The sequence below is a fragment of the Castanea sativa genome, chromosome 3 (genome assembly GCF_040712315.1).
Source record: "Castanea sativa cultivar Marrone di Chiusa Pesio chromosome 3, ASM4071231v1".
Lineage (NCBI taxonomy): Eukaryota > Viridiplantae > Streptophyta > Magnoliopsida > Fagales > Fagaceae > Castanea > Castanea sativa.
The window spans coordinates 54,829,315-54,843,128 of NC_134015.1; the positions used below are offsets into that span (position 1 = coordinate 54,829,315).

Here is a 13,814-nt window from a genome sequence, read left to right on the forward strand (position 1 = left end):
TAAAAAAAAAGTTATATGGCACAATATTTTTTTAACCAAAGTTTAATTTAATTGGAGAGCTATCTAATTCTACATGGTGACTTTTGATAGAAATTTCTTATTAATTAAATGATTTTGTTTTTTTGCCTTAAAAAAATATAATATCTCTTGGTTTCTTTTATGAGCTTTCAAAGCAACTATTATGTAGTTAGTGGCTAGCATTTAGTAAAAGTCATCTTCACTATTAAGGGATATCTACTTCAGTGTCCGTTTGACAAAAATTATTTTATCAACTTATTTTACTATTCAGTTTATTTTTACTACTATTTAAATCTCACTGCACTTTTTGATACTATTTATGAGTTCTATTATACTATTTCGGCTAGCTTTTACCTTTATTTACCAGCCAAAAGTCGCATGTTTTATCTTATAATGAAAAATGACCCTTTAAACTAGAAAGGCTTGAGGTCTCGTAACATAATCAAAATGATGTAGTTTTGCGACAATAATTTGAGATTTTTTAATGTAAAAAAAGTGATTATTATAAATTATGAGGAGACATTGGAAGCCAACAAAATAAACCAACTTGATTAAGGATGACAATAGGGAGGTATGGTGTTGGACCATGGATGACCCAAGTAGGGTGGGAGCAAAGGTAGGTTAGGGTGTGGTGGGGCAGGGACTGTTAAGAAATTGTTTGACCCCTTGGTTTATTTTACAGTGGTGTTAATCAACTTCAACAAATTAACTATTCTAAAAGCTTAATCCAAACTCCAAACCATTGTAAAAGCTTCGCCTGATCTAATTGGCGGACCTTCTGTTTTATATAATTCTTCAAATTCAATTATATCGAATGTAGAAAGTATTAGTCAAGTGAGAACATCTTTGAGAAACTAGTAAATGAATTGAAGAAAAATTTTTTTTTTTGTTGATACAAGATAAAATTATACTCTAACTTAATTTAAGTGTATATGTGTGTGAAACTCTCTCTTGAAGACTTGAACACCCTGACCCTTGCCCCCCACACCCCACAAGTACTTATACTTGTGGAGTAACCATCACGTCAATGGTGCGTGGTGGTGAATCAAACACAAAATCTTAAATAGGGACCATAAAAGAAATATACAATAGAATTAGTCATGCTAAGACAATTCTTCCTAAGGGACCAATCCCCTTCTCCAAAATTACTTGGAAAAGAGTTTGACAAAGTCCATCTTGCTAAGACATGTGCAGCTTAATTTGACAAACTCAAGCTGGTCAAATCTTGCATGTAGCAATCTAACATCAACAACAAAACTAACAATTCTCCAATGCACTAATTTGGATCTATTGGTCACTACCTCAACACAATTTTTGGAATTACCCTCAATTACCACATTCTAAAGCTACATACATTTGACCTGCTAATTCCGCTATGCATAAAAAAACTTTGGCTTCTACTTGAATAGGGACCTTAGTATTCACTTTTTTTGAGAAGGCGAATAGGTTACGTATACTATAAGCCTCATTCCATGGGCGCATGTAGGAGCTATGCTTCATACATGATTCTGATATCAAGTTCAACATGACACAAAATGAGCACAAATGACTACAATTAGGAGAAAAAGTTTTGTCTTAAAAAATTGGAAACTCAAAACTTGCCTTGAACTATATGGACAATGACAATGTCTCAAGAGTCAAGGTTAAGTTATGTATAGTTGATTTGCAAAGCTTATAGGGGGATTTAATTCATTCATGAGACCCGATGGTCCTATAGCAGCATTTTAAGATTTACAGTGACGTTTTGCAAGAGCCGTAATAGCCCTTGTATTTTGTAGTCGATGTCTCAAGCATACACTGCACATTAAGGCAAGATTGTCACTAGGAACAATGTTCTAATCTACAATGTGGCAGGAAGATGAGAAAAAGTAAAGATAAAAAGTATTAATGAAAATGAAAGTCCATATCGACACCATACAAGTCATACAAATAAGAACATACCCAAACCTACGTAATGTTTTGTGAGCAAAGACTATTATATGGTCAAAGACACAATTATCAAATGGCATGCACCCACTATTATCCCCCGACTCACAAATCAAACTTTAAAGTCTCTTCTCTCTCAAGCATGACATTCACCAACTATTATATTATAATATATGATTCTCATATGAAATATGTAGGGATAAAAGGCCCAAAAATGCATATTGGGCCATGGGCTTTGCCCGAGAGAGTTTATTGGTCCGAGGACAGACTAACAGTAATGAAGATGTCAGACCTAGGGGTCCACGAGCGAGTTGCGACTGAAGAGGCTAAGGGTGGTAGCCAAGGAGGGGTGTCTCCTTGGCTAAGCGAAGTAAAGGTCAGATGGTACATCCTGTTGTCTAGAATGATCTTCCAGGAGGTTCTATTGATGAGAATATGTTTCATGGGAGCACAGAGCAAATGAGCAGCCATAAAATATGTAAGAGAAAGCTGCTACCACTGCATTGAATGCTCTGTATCCAACTCTCTGGCCGCATTAATGAGGAAGTGATATCTGGACAGTGATTTTCAACCTTACAGCTACAACTCAAAAACTTCAGGAAAATGCTGATGGGACAAATATCAGCACTAGCAATCTAGACCTACATGTGGAAGGAGGAAATGAGAAGGGGAAGGAAGTATAAAATAGAGGAAGGTCCCTAATAATGGGGGATCAGAGAAAAAAGAGAGAAAACACAGTAGATTAAAGAACAATATTTGTAATTTGTAATTTGTCATTAAGGAGGATATATAAAAGAACTAGTCTCCTCGGATTGAGTTTGAGAACGATTTACCTTATACAAACTTGTTTTCATTGCGATCTTGGTCCATTATAATTGATATAAAAGTTCATTAGGGCTTATATTTCAAACTCATTATCTACAAATTCATTGTATTGGGCTCGTTGGGCCTATTACCTTCCCTATTTTGGGCTTAGGTACAATTTGTGTCCTTACAAAATATTTTTAGATTTATTCAATTCATTTGTGAATCTTCCAAACCAAAATTCACTCACGAATTAAGACAAAAAAATAGCTTTCGCTTAGAGCTTTCATTTATATTTTCTACTATGATTCCACTGTTTCTAGCAATGCTGTTAGGATATATGTGTTTCAATTGTTAAGAACATATATTATTCTTTTATGTAATTGGCAAATCCTTTGACAAAACGCACTTTACTTGTAATTGAGTAGATTTAAGATGTGTTTAATGCTTCAAGAAACTGTGTTTCAAGAAACTGTGTTTCAAGATCAAGTGTTAAAGTCATCAAGTCTGTCCAAGAAACAAGCTGCAAAGTGTAAGTTCATTAAAGCTTGACAGCTAGCTCGACAACTAGCATGTGTCGAGGTTTAAAGAGCTGTTCCAGCCCCGTGGCTCGACAGCTGCTCGACAGCATCTCGATACCTCTATCTGTCGAGGTTTAAGGAAAACAGATTCTAAGTTCTTTTTTTATTCCAATCTGTAGATGTGTCTTTGAGCCTTCTTTTCTCCTAATCTAAAAGATTATTTTAAGGGCCGTCAAAGTGTGGCAAGTTTCACAAGCATTGAGAAATCCTTGTTTATGCAAATTGTGACTTGAGACGAAGTTCTTGCCCTAGTTCATTTCTCTTGTGAAGAAGTTGTTGTGTCTTTGCACCATAGGGTTTTGTAACTAAGTATCTTCTTGATCTTCATCGTGTGGATGAATTGAAGAACTTTGCAGCCAACAATCTTCTCCAGTTGGTGATTGAAGTCGCGTACTGGGATTCGCGCAATTGGTGAGTCACGTACTTGGAAGTCGTGCATTGAAAGGAGAAATTGTCACTACAGAACAAGTCCAATTGGGTATTGGGGTAAGGGTTCAACTGTAGGTTGGTAAGATACTTGAGATTCCATTACTTGTAACCGCTTGTTGTGATAATAGTGGAGTTTCGGGAGTAGTGACCTTAAAATCACTCGATGGGATTTTTGCCGTGTAAGTTTTCCCCATTTGTAAACAAATCATCGTGTCATTTATTTTCCGCTACATTTTTAGTTTATTGGTGATTTGTTTGTACTACCATGCATTTGCATGTTAATTTGATTAATTAATAACTTGACTAATTAATCAACTTAATTCATCAAAAGGGGTCAATACGTTATTTTTTGGCCTATCAAATGCTTAGCTTCATCAAAAGTCACACATAATTAAGTATATACTTTGAAGAGCACTACAAAAGACTATAAAAAAAAAATCCCCTATAAAAGCTAGTAAACTAATCAAATTTCTTTGATAAGGTTCTGAGTTTATAATTTTCCTCATTTTTTGGTGTTTCGTTTTGGATATGATCTTTTCAAAGATAAGTAACAACAACAACTCATATGGAATGCTATATTTTAGCTATTGATGAATATTTACCACTTTTGAGTGTCATCCCCCATATTAAATAAATACTATCTCTTTATATTTACCTATTGAGAAACTAAATATATTTTAACTTTTTAATCGATAAATCTCATCTACCTAACTGTATATATATAAAAAACTTGTATTAAAGTCTGGTCATTGTTACTAATTGTATAACTAAATTCAACTATATATATTTCCATTATAGATCTTTATCTCATGTAATTTGAAAATTTTCAAGAAATACCACTTTCAACTTAGTGTCTCCAAACAATAAGTCATATACATTGGACTTAGAAGAAAAATAACTACTGGACTTGCCTGACATCACTCGATCCTTTTTCCTATAACCACGTGATCAGAGACGTTGGCAAAATCTTTTCCTTCCTTCCATCTCTCTTTCAATTTCAACTACATAAAATAAATAATCTTCTTGTTATAATATAATGGGCTTTTAGCTAGCCTCCCCATGGCGGCTTTAGAAATTTTTTTCAAGGTGTTCCTCAAGAAGTTTAAATTACACATAAAAAGAAAATTTTATATATTGACAACAACAACAACAACAACAATAAAAAAAAACACGCAAATATATAAATTTGTACTATATTAACTAAAAATTGATGTTATATAAAAATTAAGTAACTTTTTAAGTTTATTCACTTAATTAACTAAAACTATTATTTTTTTCTAATCAAAATTATAGGAAAAAGAAAAAAGAAAAGTAGTTGTACAACGAAAAAAACTAAATTTACGTGACTTTAACTAATTAATTGTATAATATATATTATAATATTTTTTAGAAAAAGTAGTCGTACAATGACAGTGTGTCAAATAAAGAAAAAACTAAAAGTAAAGCCACAGTATAGGCTTAAAAGAATATAAAAGTATGTGGTTTTTTTTTTGCCTGATGAGAATCAACAAGCATTCAAGGACCCATTGCATGTTCCAGTTGGGCTTATTACAAAAGCAAGATCCAAGAAGATCAAAGAAGCACTTAATGGGCTGATTTAAGAGATTTGGGTTAATTCTAACGCAGGACATTCCAAGCTTGGCCCAAAGGAAGATGAAGGTGTAATAAATTTAATCCAAGCTATTGAGGGCTGATCTGGCTTAATTGGGTGTAATTTATAGCGTGGATTAATAGTTGATTGACTTTCCAGCTCTATATCAGTTAATAGAAATTTTTTCCTATTTTGGAGCTATTATTTCAAACCAAATCTACTTGAATTTAGGGTTTTTATTATTTAGAACGTTTTTTAGCTATTTTCCTATTTTGGATCTGCTAATTTTAGACCAAATTAACTTTTATTTAGGGTTTTATTATTTAGTACATTTTTTATATTTTTTATATTTTTTATTTTTTAGTCATGTCTTATAAATAGCATGCACTCATTGTAATAGATGATTATTGAATAAAAAAAAAATGTGAGGCTTTGCTCTTTTTTTAGTTCTTCAAGAACTGTAAACTTATTAGGGATTCTTCCTTGTGGTATTCAAACTTTATATCTTCGGTTCGTGATTCAATTATAAACATTGGATCAAGGTCTGTTACTTATATTTTGGTTCGCGTTTCACTTATAAACGTTGGGTCAGGGTTCTATCAAAATTTGAATGATGAGAATCAACAAGCATTCAAGGATTCATTGCATGTTCCAGTTGGGCCTATTATGAGAGCAAGATCCAAGAAGATCAAAGAAGCACTTAATGGGCTGATTCAAGAGATTTGAGCTGATTCTAACACAAGACATTTTAAGCTTGACCCAAAAGAAGATGAAGGCGTAATAAAGTTAATCCAAGCTATTAAGGGCTAATCTGACTTAATTGAACGTAATTTATGGCGTGGATTAATGACTGATTGACTTTTCAATTCTATATCAGTTAATAGAGATTTTTTCCTATTATGGACTTGCTATTTCAAACCAAATCTACATGAATTTAGGATTTTTATTATTTAGTACATTTTTTTTAGCTATTTTCCTATTTTAGACCTGCTAATTTTAGAAAGTTTTAATGATAAAAGAAAAAAATCAAAATACCAAAAAACAAAAAAATACATCATGACACCTTGGACTAAGGGCCACCACCAACAAATGTAGCGGTCCCAAGAAGACATTCATGAAGACATCTAACTTGGACCAAATTCTAGGCTATCATAAGTTGTTAAGTTGCTTAAATTATAGACCAAAATTTAATTTTATTGGTATAAAAAAAATTTAGGGTGTTCTTAAAAATTTTTTTTTAAAGGTAGATAAATATAAGATTTTAAATTATTATGTATATATATAATTTTTTTTTTCAGGTCAGGGTGGTCCTAGGACCACCCTGGCCATAGGGTGGTGCTGCCCCTGTAGCCAGAACCACCCTGACCATAGGGTACGGCGCTGCCCCTGTAGCCTCCTTGTTAGACCAAACAATATAATAACGGTATTCAAGCATCGGTGTGTTCGGTAATACAGTTCAGTCAATCATCTGCAACTACAAAACATCACACTCTCATCTCTCCCACCCTTCCATTCCATATTTCCATCACACTGACTTTGAAACCTACCTTGAGGAAAATCGTATTCATATATGGAAAAAGAAAAAATGGGTGCTATTGGAATCTTTGCAATCTTTCTTTCAAGCTCTCTCTGTCTCTACTTTTTCTTGGCTCTAATCCGGCTCGTTAACAGACTATGGTGGACTCCTATTCGCATACAACATCAAATGCGTTCACAGGGAATCACAGGTCCTTCTTACAGATTCGTCCGTGGAAGCACCAAAAAAATTTTGAACATGAGAAATGAAGCCATGAGCAGGCCTATGGATTTATCAAATGACATAATGTCCAAAGTTCAGCCTCATGTTCACTCTTGGATCAACAAATATGGTAACCAAAAAAAAAAAAAAAAAAACTCCAACTCTGTCCTTGTAAATTTTACTAAATTTGATCATTTTTCATTTTCTTACATTCCCCCACTTCTCTTCGGTGCAGGGAAGAATTATCTTCAATGGTATGGCACTCAGCCTCAATTGGTCATTACAGAACCAGAGCTTATCAAAGAGATAATGAACAATAGAGACAAAGTTTATCCGAAGGAAGAGGTTGTAGGCTATGTTAAGAAGCTCTTCGGAGATGGGCTTGCTGTGACTACTGAAGGTGAAAAATGGGCAAAGATGAAGAAATTGGCCAATCATGCCTTCCAGGCCGAGAGCCTGAAAGTAATCTCTTATTTGCTTTGAAAAACATGTTTAATTTATTATATTTAAGTTTACAACAATAACCTGCTCAAAAAAGTTTACAACAATAACAACAACAAATTTGGTAGAGGTGTTTGAGTATTGTTGTTCAAAATGATATGAAATTTTGGTTTAAAAAGTGTTGTGAAAACACATATTTAAAGTACTCATAATGTAAAAAATGTATTTGGTACTATATTTCTAATAACGTTTTTTCAAAAGTGAAAAAAAAAAAAAAACATAATTATGTATTTGATATGTGTGTGTGTTTTTTTTAAGAAAAAATGATGACATGTAGTCTAATCGGGGAGACCTATAATTTTTAAAATATTTACAAAAGTGTCATTAAACAATGTTATTTGAAAACTGAAAACTAGTAAGAGGAGTTTTTTAAATTCAATATTTAAACACCCTAAAATGAAAAATATAAATCAAACACTCAAAAAAAAAAAAAAACACTTCTACCAAACATGTTATTTTTTTTGGGCTCATAGTTTTCAATGTTTAACACTTAAAACTATTGTTTGAGTTAAGTTACCAAATAGGCTCAGCGTTGGTCCCAAAAATTTTGAGTCAACTATAAATTCTTAACAGATTAGTTAGGGTTATATATATTCTTTCTCTCTATTCTATTTTATTTAAAGTCATATTTTTTGTTACTCCCTTAATTAGCATGTTCTTATATTACTTCTATTTGTTGTAAAATAGCGGAAGCTCAAATTACCAAGATTGATTGTAAAAATATTTTAGATTTGTGAAAGATCTCCAAACTAATCAATAGGAACGAAGAAAATTAATCCAAAAGAAAATAAACAGAAAACACCAAGAATTTATGTGGCGAACAAATTTCACTATAACAAATTTGGGATAATACAAATTTGTGTAGAGGTACTCTCACAAACCCAAATCTCAAATACACCCAAATAGCTCTCTCTCACAAATACAAAACCAAAGAACCAAATATGAACCAAAGGTTTACAAATACCAAAAACGAGTACCAAATACCAAATGCGAATTGCGCACAAACCAAAGAGAGAGCCACAAAGCAAATCCAAAAGTTGCAATGTATCAAGAGAGAGCAAATCATCAAACTGCAAAACCAAGCAGCAACAAACCTCTCTCACTGTTCCAAATTGCAACCCACAAATATCAAAGAACCAAACAAAGGAGAGCCTCTTTTTCTCACACCCACACCTCTATTTTTTCACTCACTTCAATTGGCGCCGCAACACACTGCTTATATAGGATGTTAAGTCGGTGAAGATACAAGTCCTCCAATCAATATAATTGTATTCCGTGCAAATACTAATCGAAGCAACTTTAAGTAGAACTCTAATTCTTATCTATTGAGCACGTGAGGTCCAATATCAATTCCAAATTGAATTGGATATCTAAGCCGGTTGGGAATACAATGGGCAATTACCCCAAGCGACTTGGTGCACAATAATAATCCAAGCCATCAAATATAACACTATTAATGTGATTTTGGGTCTCTTTCTACATTTTTTTGTTCCCTCAACTCGGATCAACTTATTCTTTCTTGCTGGTGTATTAGTCTCTCTCTTCTAAACATAACCGAACCATCTTAAGCAACCCCTCCATCTTTTCATCAATAGGGGCTATCCCTATCTTTAAGCAAATTTCCTCACTTCTAATATTATCTTTCTGTGTACGTTTACATATCAATCTTAACATTCTTATTTCAGCTACACTCATTTTATGAATATGTTACTTCTTAACAACCCAACCATAAAGCATAGCTAGTCGTATAGTAGTTTTATAAAATTTTCTCTTTAGCTTAATAGGTATTCTACAATTGTACAACACTTCTTATGCACTTCTCTATTATATCCAATCTTGCTTTTATCCTATGAAATCTCTTAGTATTTATGAATTATTAATTCAACATATCGAAAATTGTCGCTCTTTTGTATCTCTTGACCATCAAATCTTACTACCCCTTTGTTTTTGTTTCTACTTTTACTAAACTTACAGTCTATGTGCCCTATTTTAGTTGTACTAAACCAGAAGAATTTAGATTCCTGGGTGTCTTGCCAAATTTCTAACTACGTATTAGCTACACTTCTAGTTTCATCCACTAAAACTACTAGCATTCAAATTGCGTATTGTGCTGAAAAGTTTTACTTATTTAAAATACATTCAGCTACACATAACAATACAATAAAATACTTTAAAATTCATCCGGGTAATGTTGTACATCCATTTATTTGTCCTGCTTGTAATTACACTATTTATAAAATACAGTGGGATACTTTCAACTTTAATAAACTATTTCTATTGATTTTAACGATCACAAAAATTAAGGAGAGCATATTCAATAATAATATAAGGTAAAATTCCAATGTATAGATATAGAAAAACAATCTTTCAATTATTATCTGTAGAAATACTCAAAGAAGCAAAATTTAAATGTGGATAAACCGAAATAAAATCTTAATGGAAAAAACATCACCTTAAATTCTATAAATTTGGTGGTATAGATCTACATGACCTTGATATAGTAACTGATTGATAAGAGATAACATAGTTGATAGTTCAAAGGAACTCTGATATATTTATACATATTACAAGATCTTTTATAGCCTTAGCACCAACCGGCATAATCACTTACACTTGCTAGGGAAATCTAAATTGAGAAGTAGATGCCCATGATTGATGTTGGGATGTTAAATAGATTTAAAAAAAATGCATCGAACATAGTTAACAGTGGCAATTTTTAATACACAAACAACATGTAAATTAAATCCCTGAAAACCATAAAAGAATAAAATAACCTAAAACAAAATTGGAAGAGAAAAATAAATACATATTTTTCTCTTCCAAGTTATACTTAGCTCAATATTTTGTAGTCTTGAATTCTAAGAATGCAAATTTCCACTATGGAAGTTTCAAGTGTGTAATGGTCACAGGCACTATTGTGTGAAGCAAATTTTTATTAATAATAAAAGCACATAATTCTAGTAATTCAAATAGTTCTTTAGCAATTTTTTATAAATCGATGTCCAAAGTTGAAGCACATGCATGCTGGAGGAATTACATCTAAAATCTCATCTTGAACAAATTTAAACACAATGAGTAATTTCAATATTTTTCTGTTTTATCATTAGTGCAAAGAGATTTGGATTTAATGTTAATCCTTGATGAAAACCTTTAAGGATAGGAAACTTGCTTGTGATTCCTCCAGTTGTTATCGCGCTAATTACATCTCTGTCATACATATCCTTAATCAACTTAATATACTTTAGAGGAACTAATTTCTTTCCAAAACCCACTTCATAACCTCTCTAGGGACCCTACCACATACTTTCTCTAAATCAATGTAAACAATGTGAAGATCTATATGAGCCTCTTTATATTTTACCATTAGATGTCTAAGTAAGAAAATAGCTTCCATGGTAGATCATCTTAGCATGAAACCAAAATGATTCTCCGGTATTGTTGTTTCATGTCTTAACCTATGTTCAATCACTCTTTCTTACAGTTTTATAGTGTGGCTCATACGTTTAATTTTATGGTAATTTAAATAGTTTTGAATATCCTCTTGTTCTTATGAATAGGTATTATATTTAACTGTAACTAAACTCAATAACAAACTAGCTTATTAAATTATTCATAACTTAGTTTGAATTGTTAGAAGAGGTTCACTTTTGAATGCAGAATATGATTCCAGCAATGATCACAAGTGTGGAGGAAATGCTAGAACGGTGGAAACATCATGAAAGCAAAGAGATCGAAGTATTTGAAGAATTTAGACTATTTACATCAGAAGTAATTTCCAAGACCGCTTTTGGGAGTAGTTACTTAGAAGGGAGGAACATTTTTCAGATGTTGATGAAACTGTCCTCGATAACAGCCATTAATGGTCATAAACTCAGGTTTCCTGGCATCAGGTAAAGTCCTTGTAAACTTGGATTTCCTAGCATCAGATAAAGTCCTTTTAGTTGACGTTAAGTATTTGTCTATTTTTACAGTAAAATTTATAAAACAAATGCTGAAATTGAGTCGGAGGAGCTTGAAAAAGGTATATACTACTCTATATTAGAGATAATTAAGAAAAGAGAAATGAAGGTAACAACTAGAGAGTTTGGCAGCAGTACTGGGGGTGATGATTTTCTTGAATTACTTTTAAACGCTCATCATGATGCCAATGTTGGCCGAAGGATTACAGTACAAGATATGGTGGATGAGTGTAAGACATTTTACATTGCTGGACAAGAAACCACTACTGCTTTGCTTGCGTGGACTATATTGCTTCTAGCAATCCACACTGATTGGCAAGAGAAAGCAAGAAAGGAGGTGCTCAATTTTTTTGGCCAACAAAATCCAAATCCAGATGGCATCACAAAACTCAAGATTGTAAGAACTTCTGAAAATCATATCAATTACTTATTCTATATCACTTTTAACACCCTGAACACATTAAGCTTTTATATAGAATACTCACTCACTCAATGAAACACTTGCACTTACCCCTCAGTCTCTAGACACCAATACACACTTATTATCATTCATTCACTTGCTTCACGCACATAGGCACCATCTTCCCCTTTTAATACTTGCTTCAAGTCGGTAAAGCCAGTGATTTCGAAGGTTCTAAATTGCTCTTTTATTGTTAGTAACTTTTTTCTTATCTATACTCCCATAAGAATTAGTGGTGGTGATTTTTTACTTGGAACAGTTTGTAGAAGAATATAGAAATCTAGATGGTGTTTTTACCAAGTGTGGGCAATGATGGGAGAGAAAATTTTCTAGAGAGACAGAGAGGCACTAATAAGATTTCTAACATTGCAAATATTAAATTCTAATTTTTTTCGATATTCTTTCATATGAAGATGAGCATGATCATCAATGAGGCTTTGAGGTTATATACCCCTACACTTGCAATACTAAGAAAAGTTGAAAGGGAAGCTAGACTGGGGAAGCTCATTCTTCCAGCTAATCTATTATTGTACATCCCACCTCTTGTACTTCATCATGACCCTCAAATATGGGGAGAGGACGTGCATCTTTTCAAACCAGAGAGATTCTCAGAAGGTGTTGCCAAGGTTACTAACAACAACAAAGCTGCTTTTTTTCCCTTCGGAATGGGACCTCGGTCTTGTGTGGGCTTGAACTTTGCCACCACTGAAGCAAAGATTGCTCTTTCAATGATTCTACAACGCTATGCCTTCACCATATCCCCAACCTATGTCCACTCACCAGTTCACCATTTTACCCTTCGTCCACAACATGGAATTCAAGTGCTGCTACACTCACTCTGAAGACCGGCCAGAATTGGCAATAAAATGTGCACTTGGTGCATGGATGATGGAACATCTTGGGATTTGTAGACTTTTTTCGGTTGTTAGTTAGCTTAGGATTTGATAGCTTGGAAGAAAAAAGAAAAATAAATGAAGTCACGGTTGGGATGTGTGTTAAACTATGTGTACTAGTTGCAGACCCACGAATAATGATGAATAAATTGTTCTTCAAATTTTGTCACCACACTCAGCTCCAAACCATGACTCTTCTACTTTAGATATTGTTACACAAACTTCCTACTCGTGGCTCCAAGAACCTCTTGAAAATTTGATCTCTATAATAAACCTTGGGATGGCTTTATGGCTTCAACCATGATCTACACTATGGCTGCAACAAAGCTGTAACCGTATTGATTTTTCTCTATATTCTTTTGAAACCATGGGTGAAGGCTATGATTTTCTCTCTAAATAACTCAAGTTATTTACCGTTTACAATCTCACTAAAACTTGTTTACTGGGCCTTTATGTAGCCTCCCTAATTAAGATTACAAAAACTCACTTGTATAGCAAACATAATAAAATCACGTTAGATCAACAATTGAATCTACAATTCTCGATTGATCGGGGATGTATAAATATTCTAGAAACATCATTTTCTTCAATAGATCTTAGGTCTTTATCTCGAACTCACAAATACACATCAAAGACGCAACAAGACTCAACATGTTTGTATTTTCATTTTAATTAATAATAGACTCACCAAAAAAAAAAGTAAAATGTATCTATATCTCTAAGTGTGACTATTTTTTAATAACACCCCATATGTTTGACTATAGTCTAAATTAGAACTATGTGACTTAGGATTGCTTTATTCCCACAACTGTAGTCCATTTCTTTTGGAATATTTTCATTGGAATTCACTGCTTATAAAACAATAAGTATGTGATAGAAACTGGAGCAGAGGAAGATACTATAGAAAGAGAGTT

The 13,814-nt window shown here is 33.1% G+C and overlaps 1 protein-coding gene across 1 annotated transcript; it reads left to right on the plus strand.

Annotated features, from left to right (window-relative positions):
- The first annotated feature begins 6,794 nt into the window (after positions 1 to 6,794).
- On the plus strand, positions 6,795 to 13,072 carry LOC142626671 (cytochrome P450 CYP749A22-like). Its single transcript, XM_075800382.1, has 5 exons — positions 6,795 to 7,217; positions 7,323 to 7,549; positions 11,246 to 11,478; positions 11,560 to 11,944; positions 12,421 to 13,072. Exons 1-5 carry the CDS (start codon positions 6,920 to 6,922, stop codon positions 12,847 to 12,849), a joined length of 1,572 nt encoding a protein of 523 aa, XP_075656497.1. The 5' UTR covers positions 6,795 to 6,919; the 3' UTR covers positions 12,850 to 13,072.
- Positions 13,073 to 13,814: the final 742 nt, after the last annotated feature.